This window comes from Manis javanica, chromosome 9, assembly GCF_040802235.1.
Source record: "Manis javanica isolate MJ-LG chromosome 9, MJ_LKY, whole genome shotgun sequence".
Lineage (NCBI taxonomy): Eukaryota > Metazoa > Chordata > Mammalia > Pholidota > Manidae > Manis > Manis javanica.
The window spans coordinates 16,286,214-16,302,054 of NC_133164.1; the positions used below are offsets into that span (position 1 = coordinate 16,286,214).

Sequence of the window (15,841 nt, forward strand, 5' to 3'; positions counted from 1 at the left end):
ATTTTATTGTTGTTAACAACCATTTGATCAATAAATATGAGAGATGCCCTCTCAAAAAAAAAAAAAAAAAAAAAGATTAGACACCAAGATTATGAAGAAGAGGAGCTAAAACTTGCTGAGAGCTCACTATGCACTAAGTGGTCTTTCCATCTCTTTACATTATCTTACTGGCCCACAGAGGCCAAACAAAATTCTCACAGTCCCATAACTAGTAACAGTAGAGTTGGGATCTAAACCCTGGATGATTTGAGTACAGAATTTATGCCCTTAATACTATGCTTATTGCTAGACATGAAGCCCGCTGTAAACTGTAGTCAGGGATTGCTATTATGACTTAAGATTTTTTGTACTCTGCCTCTCATAGTTAATGCAGTGGAATGAACTTCACAGGCTAGAATGGTGCAATCACTTTAGATTGGAGAGGGCAAGGCATTGTCACATTATGTTCCCCTAAGATGTGATTGGTAATCGAGAGGCCTATGAATTACCTATTCCACTCCTGCACTGCTGAATTCATTTGTTCATCCAGCACCTTTGGAGTGCCAGGTTGTAGATCCCCCAAGAACTAGATTACAGGAAGCCTAGCCCCTTACCCTGCAGGCTGGGGACACAAGAACCCCTAGAGTGGAGCCCTGCAGTAGTATAGCTCCTGGGCACTGCCTGAGGGACCTCCAGACCCTGAGTTTGACCTTTCCTAATGAGTGATGCCCCCCTGAGCTCTGGTGTGGCTCCTCTGAACTCCTTCTTTTCCATGCACCTGTCCCTGGGAGACACAGGTCCATTGTATCGTAGTTTTCAGACTGCAAAGCCCATTTTCATGAACATTATCTCATTTTTTCATAATGACCTGTGAAGAATGGACTATTTCATCCATTTAATGGTGAGAAAGCCGACATTTCAGAGAGGTGAAGAGATTTGCCCAGAATCACACAGCTCACAAGTGACAGAGCATGGTTTTAAAACAAGGCCTCTGACTCCACATCCCTTGCTTTTTCCAGTATCACATGGAGTTTGTAAACTTATCTTCCTCTGACAGGTGAAGGCAGAGCTCTGACATGAACGGGCAGTGGGCTGTAGCCCACTTACCTTATTAACATGGAGAAAAGGTAGTCTGAGGATTGCAATTATGACAAAAAAGTTAAAAAAGTTTTCTTTTAGTAATTGTTATAAGTATAAATTGATACAATGGTTTTGAAGATCTGAAGTAACATATTTTAATGCATAAAGATGCTTGCTTATAGCATTACTTATAATAATTAAATTTGGAAAAAATAGATGATACATTAGAGTCTATTCATATCACAATTGAAATTAATAGGGTCTATTTTATTAGCAGAAACACTACTGGTGACATACAAATTTGAAAAACAGCAGCAGTCTGCTTTTCACACATGTGAAAAAAACATGTGTATGAATGCATACATGCATATATGTCATGTCAAAAAACAGGACCAAAGGTAAAAAAGAGCATCATATTTCCTTACAAATTGTAATGATTTGGGAGATTCAGGGAAGACAACAGGATGGTTGCAGCATATAGTTTTTGGAAACTCCCAAAGCCTCACATAATTAGACAGTAAAATCAAAATCACATGCATGCAGTTTACAATCCAACTCACAAGTTATCCTCACGAACCTCAAAATACAAATGAATGAGGACATAACACCCACAGTCACAAAACCCACAGGCTATCAGCGTGTGTGCAGAAGAAAGCCTTGGGAAGCAACACGGCGTGTTACAGACATGAAATAAAAGAATGCAAAGTAGCCAACAGGCATTCCCCAGAAATCAACTAGAAAACAGCAGCCATTTGGGAGCAGTTTTGGCCACTCTAATCCTGGGAGAGTGTAAAGACCCTGACATAAGGCTAACGGGGCTGCAGCCTCTGACACCTTTTGAACTCTCGGAACTAAGCTGGCAAGTCTTCCTTGTCATTCAGGGGCCCACATGGAAGAGAAGCTGCTAGTGGTGGAACCAAGAATTTGTGGGACAAGGATGATGGACAGTTAGGGAACAAGATAGGGGTAACTGTAAGGGAGAGACCAGAGCCAAAAAATCTCAGAAAACAAGTCACCATGTTTTGCAACACAGCATGAAAACAACAGAACGGGAAGCTCAGGAAATTTAAAAAATCTATTTGAACCAAGCATTGTCCTAAAAATTTAGGAAACTTAAATTCACATAAAAATAAGCAATAGAAAAAGGCTGAGATCAAATCCGATACAAAATTATTATAACAAAAATAGTATTTTGCTACTATCTTGGCAGTGAAACACACCAGAAACATGTAAGAAGGCCAGACCAAAGATTTAACATATCATTTCAAAGTGAGCTGAATGATAAGAAAAGGATACACGATGCCAAATAAGAAGTCAGAATCAGAATGAGGTTAGATATTGCAAGAAAAAGAGGAAGAAAAATCATTTAAAAATAAATGAAATCCAGAAGGAATTCAAGAGTGAAGAAACATCATTAGTAATACCTTGAGAGAAATAGAAAAGGAAAGAGAGGTGGATTTTTAAAATAAAAAATAAATTTAAAAACAAATAAGAATTATTGGAAAATATACTGTATGCAAGCAAACACAATTCAGCAAACATAGAATAGCTATTCCTGAAGAAGAAAACCAAAACAAGGTAAGAGAAAAACTACTGAACACCGTAATTCAGTAAAAGTCTGCTGAGAAAAAGATTTAATATTATTAATTTAAAAAGTGTACCATCCTACTGAGAATGTCAACTCAGAACTACTAACACAAACTATATTATAGTAAAATTACTGCACTTTAATGCAAAAGAAAAATATTTGGGAACTGAGATGGTTAAAAATAACATACATATGACTTACAAAGGAAAGAAAATTAGATCATCAGATTTTCATGTCAGTAATGTCTTCTGTCAGAACAGAAATCAATGCATATTGAAGAAGATAAAGGAAAATAAATGAGAACCAAAAGTCTTCTATCCAGGAAAATGGACTTTCATGTAAAAGGCACAAACTCTCACCACCAGGTACAAACTTGTGAAAATTGTCCTCATCAGTCTCTCAAGAAATGTGCCTGTGAGATTTTGACAGAACTAGTAGTGAGCTTTAAATATATAGTTACTGGAAGAGCAAATGAGAGTTAAGTGGCAGATATAGTAGGTGACCTATCTGTATTTTTATTTATATCTCTTTTACATTGATAAAATTCTCTACCAAGGAGCTATATAGATAGATCTCTGTATATGGGTATTTAATGTATGTCAATATCCATTATCTATTATAACCATAAAATGGAGATAGACTATGGATAAAATATGCAAAACTTTAACTGATTTTAGTAATCATAATTGTCAGGGGTAGTTTTACCATTATTATGGTAATGACATATATCTAATGTGGAATAAAGCAAGTAAGTAATCCAAGGTATTTATTTCTATTAACACCTGTGTCTTTGAGAAGCACATCTTGTGCCTAGATTGTGGTTATGAGATGCTATTCCATATTAAAACAAATCAAAAGTCATGTAAAAATGACTGTCTCCATATCTTTGACAGATAATGTAGAAGCTCAGCTTGGAATATCTTCTTATACTATGTAGCAAAGAAACCAGCAAAGATACTGAGGATCATGTCAAAAGAACTTGAGCCAAATCAAAGGAGAGCCAGTTGGCAAAATGTGGGACAATATGTACTTCAGTAAGGATAAGAATTACAAATATTTTTTAACTGAGTTCATGATGACATTTAAAAAATAAACAGAATTGGTCACCTTCTTAAAAAGACAGGGAGGGCACCAATTCACTATCCTGACACTGGTTAAATAAAAAGATTCAAGAATATAAGCTGCCTCACCTGACAGTCATCATCAAAATGGGTAAGTAGATCCCTGCAGCTGACTTTTGTCCTGAGAGCATCTGTCTAAAAGATAATAACCCTATAGAAGAGAAAAAAGTATCTATGGATATAAAAGAAATTTCACATGAGGAAGTATAGGAGGAATTTCTTATACTTATGAAGAAAAGTACAGCTCAACAAGTCATCATGGTATTCAAAATTAATAATTAAAAAAATACAGTTGCATTTCCACCCTTAGGACAAACATACAAGAGTAGTAGGAATGGAAAAAGTATTTGCAAAAATGGCAGGGGGGCAATGCAAACTCTTTATTGCTGGTGAGAATATAAATGAACACAGCTGCTCTGCAAACCAGTTTGAACTTTCCTAGCAACGTTTAACATATCCATGCTTTTCACTGTGACACTGTCATGCTACCTCTAGGTATATACTACAGAGGCTCTTATATATATGCATCAAGAGCCACTTTCAAGAGAGTTTATAGCAACATTATTCACAATATCCAAAAGCTGTATCATCTCCAATAACTATCAACACTAAAACAGATAAATAAGTGGGTATATATATTCATAAATTATAATACTATACTCTGGTAAAAAATAAATGAGTACATCTACACCCATCAACATGGGTAAACCTCAAAATATAACATTTAAATGAAAGGAACACACACCCTAACAACAAAGACTATATAATGCAATTTATATAAAGTGTAAAACTCACTTGGCACTTCTTTGGTGGTTAGAATTCTAAAAAAGGAAAAGGGAATGATTTTTATATAATTTATGATCAGTGAACTCTTGGAGTGGGATGTGTTTGGGAAGAGCACACAGAGGTAGGAAAAATACTCTATTTTTTGGACTGGGTGGAAGAATAGATATGTTATCCCTATTTCTGTCTCTACCTTTGTCTCTACTGCCATCTCTGTATTATTGTTGTGATTTCGTTGAGTTTTTCAGAAGATTCCTGTCTTTCTAGTTCATGGAAGCATTTAAGAAAACGTTTTTACAAATTTTATTCAAAATCATTTTTGTTTCCGTGGTGAGGGAGTGGCAAGGTGGGCACGCTTGAATGTTATCTATATAATAGGACATTTAGTCCTCACAAGGATGCTTCTGTAAGTGTGCTGTCACTATCCTCATCTTCAGGATTTTTAGGCACAGAACAATTACTGTGCAAGGTAAGTAATAAGTTGCTTGCACAAGTATACTTTATTTGTACATGTTTATTTTCTTAACCAATTCACTGCATCGCTAGTAAAAATAACTGCACACCCGAACAAAAGGACCACACAGAAAAACTTTAGATAGCTCCTTTTTCCCAAGCCAAATTAAATACAAACTTATATATCCCTCTTGAATTCTAAATCTATTGTAATATTTTTAATCCATATTTTTAGACTTCCTTTTTTCAAGCAATTGGAATAATTTCGTTCCTCTGTAAACATGCCCCTTTCCTCCTCTCTCCCCACCACTGTCCTTGTTCATGATGCTTGCTTCTCCCAAGGTACCTTTTCCTCCCAGATGTCAATTGCTGAAACTAAACCATGCATCTATCCTCTCAAAAGCACTTTCTCATTGCTATCAAATTTTTATTTTTATTTTCCAGAAGGCCCTTTCCCTGTCTCCTCTATGAACTATTTTCTGATTGCACAGTTTGGAAAATCTCTCTGTCTTCTCTTAATTCACTAAAACTTTTATGTATCTCTGTTAGAAATTCATGTGATACAGGAGATTGTGCAAGATATTTCTTGAGTGTTCATCATAAAATAGAAGAGTTGCTGAAGATAATCTGCAGAGATACTAGAGGCAGTGTTCCCAAATGGAAATCTTCTTGAAGCAAGTGTAACCGAAGGCATCAGGCCCTGAGAAAAGTTGAAACCTTTGGTGTTAGTCCTTTGGTGTTAAGAAGTAAACCCAAGGCTAAAATCCATCAAAGTGAAACTGATAGCAAAAATCATATAGGATAAGCCACCATTGCCAGTCTAATTGTTGTAGTCCCTAATGTCTCAGTGCATGTGATGCTTTCTTGTTATGTGAATTTATATATCTATGTAGTGTAGCAAGAACTCATGCTGGTCAAATAGACTTATGTTAGAGATACTAATAAATAAAGGCTATAATAAACAAGAGGATCAATTGTTGCTCCTCGTGTTATGCTTCTTGGACCAGAGGCAACAGCATTATCTGGGAGCACATAAAACATGCCCCACTTCAGACACTACTCCACTCCGGATAACAAGAGTCCCAAGTGATTTGTATACATAAGAGAGTTTGAGAAGCTCTGGGCGCAGACCATATACTCTGTGATTTATTTTAATACTTAGAGCTTGATGAGCACTCAACTGATCCATAAGCTATATGAAAATACTCCTTCTACATCGTTAGAAGTACAGAACTCATTAAAGATCTAAAAGTATAGTTAATTTGTTTCTACATGTTTCATTTTACCAACTAATCCGACTGAGGAAGAATATAACAATTTAAATCACTGTTCTATTTATTTGCAATAGAATCGTATAAAAATACCTGAGTACAAATACAAATACGAAGGTGGTTTGTTTGTGGATTTCTTGACAGCTACCTGACTTTGGATAAGCCACAATAAAATGTATCAAATGGTATTTTCTTATATTTTAGATTTTTATTTCTATTGATCACACATAGCATTGTCCTAGTCAAAAAAGACCGTACCTCCTTATTTTATGTCCTCAGGTGTGGTATAGATTTAGTTACGAGATTTTCAGAATAGCTGGTTGATCTGGAATGCAGGCTAGAAATCTCCTTAGCTTTAATTAAGAAGTCTCCCCTCTGCACCTCAGCAATTTAACATCAGTTCTGTCTAAGCCAAAGCAATGAAAATCATTCTTTGGCATTCAAGGACAAGCCCTTTTATTTTAATTCTATTATTTTAATCCATGAATGTGATATATAACTTTTCAAGAGAGTGAAGAATGATTTTAGATGATTCATTAGGTATCCAGATACCACTACACAATCTTGTTAGAAAATAGCAAGCAGACAGGATGAGTCTCAATTATTTAGAAACCAAAATGGAAATGTATAATCAGAACAATATTCATAGTGATTACATATTGATTAAAGGATATTTATCCTAGACATATATTTCATTTCTCTTTAGTATAATTTTCATCAGTGTAAAAAATACAGTACATGACAGTTACAAAGTGTTTACAATTTTGAACACTGAACAGTATGAGGAAGTATTTGTGAACTTTTCTATGGTTTTATCATGATCATTCAGTATTAGGCACTTGTAAAACAGATCAAAGTGTACAGTCATTATTCAAGATTACTTTCATTGTGTCACAAAGATTTAGTCTTAGTGACCTTTTAAAGATGACTCATTTTTGGCATAACTGAATAAAGTAAACATACACAATAAGCTATTTAGTTATTTTCAATATGTTTTCTTATATTTGGGAAAAATTTTTAATGGGCCATTTATCAACACTTTGCAAAGTAAACTGAATACATTTTATTTTAATCAAATTTGATGAAACTTTAGAAAGAATACACATAATTTTAATCTGTATATTTGGAACTCTAATTAATATAAACAAATCTAGTATACTTGCATTATCTGTCTGACATTTTTACTGGAAAGAAGTCCACTAGACAATATAAAATGATACAAAATAATTTGTAACAAAATGAATACATATTTATTCATTGTGAACAATGAATTCATTCTGAACAAAATGAATAAGTACATAGTTTTAGTAGCTCTGGAAAGAAAAAGATTGCATTTTCTAAAGTAAACGCCACTTGTCGTATATATATACATATTTTTTGAGTTCCCCTAATCTCCATGCCTAGCTGGGATTTTGAAAATAAAGGTGATTTATGGTTGAGGAAGCCAAGAACTTTCACTCACTCTACAATCCTGCATTACTAAATAAATCAGCAACCTTTATTCTTCAGTGGCTAACAAAGTATCATTTCACTTTCCTGCGCATGTGGAATACACAATTCTCTTCCAAGGTCATTGTTAGTACCACACTCCGAATGTATTTGTTAGAGGCTGATCTAAGGATAGTTACTAAGTAGCAGGTCCAGAGCATAATATAAAAAGTATTTCTACTTATTTTAGGCTACAGAATGATCAATCAAAAATTCTTTCAGGGTCTGGTAACTCAATATTCCAACGTCCTTCTATTTCCAAATTAATCCTATTTAAGTTGAATACTTTCAGTTTTCATAAAATTACCTCATCAGATAACACATGAGGAATTCTTTATAAACTGGAAAGTGCTATCAATGTCAGCGCCCCATAGCCGCCTTATTATGATGATGCAGTAAACAGCCTGTCAAACGGATAATTGAGAATAGAGATGATAAAAGAGTTGAGAACTGAGTCCTGGATTCTTTAAATATTTAAAATGTGGGATAATGACAGGAACCACAAAAGAGAAGAAGAGCAGCCTGTGTGGAATAAGACCTTATGGCAAACTGTTCTTCTAAAGGAAGACTTTGGGTGGGTGAATAAGAGCCATTCAGGAGGACCTTGGGGTCAGAACGCTGCCACGGTGCTCTGAATGCCCCGGTCCTTGTGAACCCATACCGTGACTCCTGTAGAGGTACGTTGACGGCACGACACTACTGGGAAAAGGGTCATTCAAACACATGCTTAAAAATCTTTGTTGTCGTTTATAGGTTTCTTAAAGCAAAATTATTTTTAAAACTGCTAAACATACATGCTCCATAACATTGGATGAGCAATGATGAATATAACAATAGACAGAGATTAATTACCCCAGACACTTTGAAACCTAAACGTTTTTGAATGTGTGGTATCTAAATCAACTTGTGATCAAATTCATTTTACCTGAGTTAGTTCCATGAACCACCTCATCAAAGTGGATTTGGTCATGGGTTATATATTCTTTGTTTTTTAAAATTGCAATTTAAATTGCAGTATCACATTTGAATTGCAACCAACGCTGCTGCAGATTTTTAAAACTGTACATGGAATACTGTGGCTACAGCCCGTCTGCAGTGGCCCTCAGGTTTGCTTTCAACATTTGAAACTATCAGAAATTGGGGATATTAGAGAAACAGCTGCAAACAGTATCGATAGTAGTGACAGTCGGTTTACTCTGCATAGCTAAATGGACAGGGCTTGTATTTTCCACTGGTGTTCAGCACCTTCATTGGTTAGCTGCTTTGAAAGGAGGGCAAGTGCCAGAGAGGAGGCTAAGTGAAGGTCCAGTCATTTCAATCCTGAAATTCCATGTTAGTAGTGAAACATCCATACCCATATAAATAAGCCAAATTCAGTCCTTAAAAATATTGAATAAGTTTCCGTAATACTGGGATTTTTAAACCATTCTACTGAAATAGCAAAACAGTTTCAGTTTCCTAAGAGTGAACACTTCATAGTACAGAGGGCTGCTTTCTACGGGAACTTATCAGTTAACATTTAATAATGGCAGCATAAAATCAGAGACCATTTTAAAAGCTAAAAATTTGGTACTTGATGCCACTGTTGGTGAAAACAAAATGGTACCTAAAATGTGTGAAAATATTTTGGTGTAACACTTTGCACATTAAAGTGTATAATTGCCTGACATAAACATGAACAAAAACAGAAACAGAAAATCAGTTCAAGTGATGATTAGAAAGATATTTTTGACTTTGAATATTTGCATAAATGGAGCAAAATCATTAAATTTATGGGATACAATATTAGTATTACCCCTTGTAATTATGTATAACTATAAATAAATAAATACATATACATATAACTGTTTTAAATAGGATAATTTTTAGGTGAAAATGAACTATGCACCTATGTTATATTTTACAAGAATAAACATCAGTGTAAGGAAGAAACACTAGGGCATTTTAAGTTCTTAATACAAATGACACCCTGGCAAGTGTTCTAGAGCACAACATTTTTAAGTTATTAAAACCATCTAGAACTATGCCTTAGCTTGCTTTAGCAATATATCAAACTAGCCCAACACAGGCAAAGCATGATAGTGCTTTACAAAAATAGAAATGTGACCTACGCTTTGCTACTTTCTCTGTCCCTCTTTATTTCAGCATGCTATCCACAGTGGTTTTCTAACCACTTATTAAAAATTGAAGAGCAACAGCTATAAACTCAGAAACATGATAGTCAACCCACTTATAATAGATGTGGATTTTTTAATGTTTGCCCGGAGTTGTTGAAAGCATCTGTATCTTAAGTCTCCCCAATTCTGATGGATAGTTGCTTGTACCATATCTGTCCATTTCAGTAGTAATTGAAAACTGGGTTTTGAAGTAAAAAATTCATTCTTGCTACCTTGACAAGTATGGTTTTGTGAGAAAACTATTAGAAGCAGAATATCCTCTACTGTCTCTACTTCTCTTATGAAATAAACCAAGAGTCATTTATTATTATATGACAAGTTGCTTAGCTTATAAATAACTTTAGGAATGAAAAAACCCTATAAAATGATAATTTTACATGCACACATACAATTTATAGAGAAAATTTCAACCTAAGCTACTTTTATAATAATTTTTATTCCTTAAAGCCCTGCTAATATTCAAACTGCAATGAAATTATAATGCATATAAATGCTCAAGATAGAATGAAAATGAAAGATTAATTAATAGATAAGTATCATAAATCTAAAATACAATGCAGGACACTTTAATTCTTAATAAAAATATTTTTTCCTAATGAAAATCCTCTTTTTCTTCTTCCTTTTTTTTTGCCTAAACAACAAAAGAAGAAACCAATCTGATAAACTGTATTAATACCAATAATATGAACACATATTCTTACCTGTTCCTTCATCAAAAGATATTCATTTTTCACTAGAAAATTTTATTAGTACATCAAGGAATTCTGTGGCCCTTTGTTCAATTGTTGCTCTAATGCACTAAATTCCATCTCTATAATTTCTATGCTACATTTATTATTGTTTCTAACAGAGAAACATTTCTTTATGTTAATTGCCCTTTGATGTGCACCTCCTTGGGCTTTTTTATTCCTTCGGCCGACACATTTTTCCTTATAAAACAAGGTCCCAGAAAGAATGGGGTATTGATGCTTGAAGCATTTGCAGTGTTCAAAATTTACTACAAGAACTGAAAAGGAAATGAATTCTTCTCCCACCAAAGTCATGGAAGGACACGTCTAACAGGTCCAAAGCAGCCCTTTGTGATTTAGAGGGAGACTGTCAGACCAGCCTCCAGACAGGGCTGCGCAGGTCCAGGAAATTACTTTATAAAGTAATCGCCTTCGGTATGACCTGAGATAAATGAATAGTTGAGACTTGGCTGCTCTGGGTACATTGACTTTTACACTCTTTCTCAGCTGATAACTTTGGTTGTGTTGCCCATGTGACCATGTGACATACACAGCGGTAGAGAGCACATATTCCTTATTTCGTATGTGACAAGGAAAGGAAAGTCGGCTGGTGAATTTGTTTTGTTACTTGGCATTTCCTCTTTTGTGATGGTGTCCAGTCCTGCAAGACCAGAAATGGTTTTCAAACCCACATGAAGGTGAATAATTGGTGAGAATTGTTTTGGAAGAACAAATGCACAAGAGTTAAATACAAGTCTTTTTATCACCACTGCTAACCATATATTTCACCAATTTCTTTGCAATTTGACAATGATGAAAAACTAATAAAGTAACTGTTACATAATGGCACGATAGTATAATAAAATTGCAGAATTTGATCATTTAGTAAGGCTTACCCATCCTGGTTTCACATTATTTACCAGTAAGCTTTTACTATGAATGATACTAGTTATTTCACACTCTGACGATTGTCCCCCTTTAAAACCTTTAATTCTCAGAGCCGATGATCCTTCACTATTTTTCTTTCATGGGAACCCATTAGTTAAAAATGTTCAAAAACCCCAAGAATGAAAGTCCTGAACAAAAATAGGTACATTTTCACTTCCAAATCCTCTTGCATGCTTTTGAATTCACTGTCATTATTTCTTTACATGCATAATAATTTTCCTTAATTATATTTCAAAATCAACACTTTAGAAGTGGTGTTAGAATCATGCACTTACAGTCTGTGATTTTTAGTGTTCTCTTGACTTCTCCACTTCCTGACGCCCCGCAACCATCTTCGTCGTCACAGTCGCCGCTGACCTGTTCGACCATTCCATCACCACTGCCCAGGGGAAGTTCCCACTTGTCCGGTTTGGGTGACCTACCCTGTAACAACTAAATATGGATACCAAAAACATTCATTAACATCAGATTCAAGCCATCTAATTCAACATATGTTGAAATTAGAATTATTTTCTTATGTGGGTCTACTTTTATGGTGTAGATATCTTACCAAACCAAATCTACAAGAAAAAGAAAAACCACTGAAATTATAATAAACAATAGCAAGGTCTTAGAGCTGTACTCTAAGACCTGCATATTATCTCTGTGGTTAATCTGTGGATAAGGCTTTGAAAAGCAAATAAAAACAGGCCTTCTGGCTCATGGATAGCTTGGTTGGAGAACCCTTTGTTTCTGAATAAACAATATTTAAATGTGGTAAATTTAACACCAATAAAACACAGTTCCCTTTGCAGCCTTTTGGCTATTAATATTGTGCTGTTTTGCAGACCAACAATTCCAAGTCTCAAAAAGTAGAGTACTATTCTTTATGAAGAAATTTAGTAAAAAGAAAATAGAACTGTGGGTATATATACTTATAGCTTCATTTAACTTTCTTGCATTGAATGCACACTCTGATGCATATGGCACAGACGGAAACCTTGGAACAAAAGACTTCGGTCCTACTTCCATTTCTACATGCCAGATAAGGAATTGAACCAACTTTTTGGTTCTGGTTCTCAAGCATTTCATTTACTTTTATGAGCAAAATAGATGGAATTGCCGTTTTCCCCTATAGCATGGGAGTACTGGTAATATTTCTGAATAATATTGGAAATGCCTGAACTCCTTTTCAAAAAGGTGATGTTATGAATAATAAAGTTTTTCACTTAAGACTGAGGCAAATGAGCCAAGTATGTGACATTTATCCCTTCAAGGCAGTTTTGGATGACACATGACGAAGCGTGACCGCTGGAGAGTACTGGTAGGTTGTGAGGGAAATGTACTACTGCTGAACACTTAATGGGCATTTATATTTTCAGGGTGCTTTAAAGTATTAGGGTTATTACTTTTAAGGGATTTTCCAGAAAATAGTACTGATTAGCAGACAATAATTAAACACACAACCCAAGATGGCATTTCACACTGAAAACCATAGACTGAAATACCCTCAGTACAACGAATACAAATATGTTTAGAATTTAAAGAACACTTGCATTATGCAATAGGACCCTGACAATGTCTAAGCTTTCAAAGTTAAAATTTCAAGTACGTCACAAATTCTGAAATGTCACAGTTCTTCAAAATTTAGTATTCCTAAGAAGTATTTATTTTTCCTAATAAAAATTTTAACTAGAAAGTTAAAATCATTTGAGAATAATCTAAAAATTCCGGTCAGAACTGAAAAGCTCATTGAGTTCTTCACAATGAAATCCATATTAAAATCTCAGTTCTCTTGGACTATTCTGATTTCTTCTGAGTTTGATCATCTTTCTTCTCACACTTTCAGAACAATAGAAATAACTGTCAGTTAAAAGCATAAATCTTCTGTTTTTTGTTTTTGGTGCCTTGGTGGGAACACATCCTAACAGAGTGTGCTCGCACATGCATACAAATTGCACTCAAGTCTTTATTTGAAGCCATTATTACTCCTTAGTTCATCTCAAACCAGAGACTGGATATAGAAATGTACTCTACTGCTTTTTATTCTAAACTAAAACAATTCACCTCCACTATTGATGTATCATTGCCACTTCTCTTCCTGGCTCTTTCACCTCCTGAAAGGAACTCGGTCTCTGTCACCTACTACCCCATATTCTTTTCCCCGAATCAGTACTTTCACCAGGTCATTTCTCTGCTTAAATGCTCTCTATGACTGTCAAGTGTCAAAAACTATTGGTTCCCAACATGGACTGGAGGAGAAATATCAGTACAGATGGATGAGTCACAGGAAGAGGTGCTGGGGTAAAATGCTCATGAAATCCCTACTATGGCCTCTTCTTTCTATCCATGGACTAAAGGTTTGTGAAAAGATTACAGGAAGTAATCTTGTTTAGTTGAGATTCACCACACAGTTTCCAAATTTACACAAGCAAATTACCCCTCCCTTCACTCAACACCCACTGACGTACTTTAAGAAATGAGGTCCAGAAAATAAAGTTTGAAATTACTCTGAAGTCAAGGCCCCACCCATATAATATGGCGGATTCTTAAATTTTAGTCTAAATACAATCCCCCAACACCCACATTCTACCACAGAGCAATAGTTTGTTTTTCACACAGGAATTGTGGGAATTTAAAAGGCTATAATTTCATTTATACTTGTTTTATATTCTTCTTGGTTTCAACTCTTGTTCCTCCACATACAATACCCCCTCTCCTCCCCTTCAGCTCATCATTTTATACCTGAATTTCAAGTTCAAAATGAAATATGTTATTTTCTACCCTACATATATTTCTGTGATCTTTTAATTTTATTTATACCATTCACTGGCATTTAATTAGCTTTCTTGGGCTTATGCTATACCTTTCTAATTAATGCCTAGTTTCTCAAAGATAAGACCATGACTTAATCTTTATACTCATTATTATGACTGGAGGGGAATACACTCCACACTGTAGATGCTAAATATATTTTATCTTCTTGAAATTTGAAAATAATTTATTAAATTTAACCCTTTCATCAATGCCCTTTATATCTATTTTAGTAAAGTGATTTTACTTTTGCTCAAATCTTCATGATGTTCTAGAATATCTTCTGAATTCATGCATATTGCTTGGCAGATTAATTTACTTACTCATTCAGTGGCAATAGTTGAACATACACTATGCAACACATACATATTTTGAAGGATATACATTCACATCAAAAGAGAAAACAGTCTTGGTTCTTAGAAAGTACTCAGTTTACATACTTTATTTCAGTTGGCATGAATATGTGACAAGATAAAACTAAAGAAATAATTTGAAAATCAGGAAAAAGGAGAAACAGAGTAAATGCTTAGTTTTCTGAGCTTACTGAATTATTTTTCTTTTTAATCTTTAATAAGAAATAAGCTGAATCAGTCTTATTCCTGAGCACTTGGAAGCATCTATGAAGTTGCTTAAGCAAAAAAAAAAATCTAGCATTGAAGGTTCATGCCAAGAAATCCTTTTCAAACATATTTATGTTTTCCATTCTAATTACTATAAACTAGAAAGAAAAAGTGGTATTACAATTATATTTTTAAATGAGTATCTAGGAGTTTCAAAAACTGATTCATACAAAAATCCACTTTTTTTCTAGGACAGGGAGAAAAGTGTTAGCTTCACGATTTAGGTCATCAGAGATAGAAATCTTCCCGTTTTTTCACAGGGAATCAGTGCCTTGTATCACAGGGGATATAAAATCCTCTCCTCCTCCAGTGCCTGGGAGACAGCAGGCAAGTCACTCTGCCATGCTCCGTTGGCTGTATCCACCTGCGCAAGTGTTATTGCACATCCTACTCTTAAGCCACTTCTGAGAAATACACAGCTTCCTTCCAAGGGGAACCCTCTCCCACTTGTCTTTAATAAAATGAAACAGTTTCCCCGCATACATTTAAAGCAACATACACAAAATAACTCTAGACTAATAAAGCCAATTTCTATGAATGACACATGAAAATGAGTCATATTACATAGACATACTCTGCTACATACTGTAACAAATCACTCTTCATTTTTACAATACACAAATAGCTGTTCCATATATTCATAAAATATAGAACATGTTATAAGAATTTTTCAGAACTTACAAGTTCAAATAAATTTAACATTACATCTCTGAGTCAACATTTTCTAAATTGTAAAGTGGGATTAGAATATCTGTTTGGCAAGTTTTGTGGGTGTTATGTGGGTTAAACTATATAAAGTGCTAGCATATAGT

General features: G+C 34.7%; 1 protein-coding gene across 2 annotated transcripts in view; it reads right to left on the bottom strand.

The window, feature by feature from the left end:
• The window catches only part of GPC5 (glypican 5), a 1,280,510-nt gene that overhangs the window by 613,623 nt on the left and 651,046 nt on the right, over nucleotides 1-15,841 (bottom strand). For both annotated transcript variants that reach the window (XM_073212456.1, XM_037024987.2), the window contains one exon: nucleotides 11,892-12,048. In XM_073212456.1, coding sequence (XP_073068557.1) covers nucleotides 11,892-12,048 — 157 coding nt within the window. The remainder of the gene's footprint in view (nucleotides 1-11,891; nucleotides 12,049-15,841) is intronic.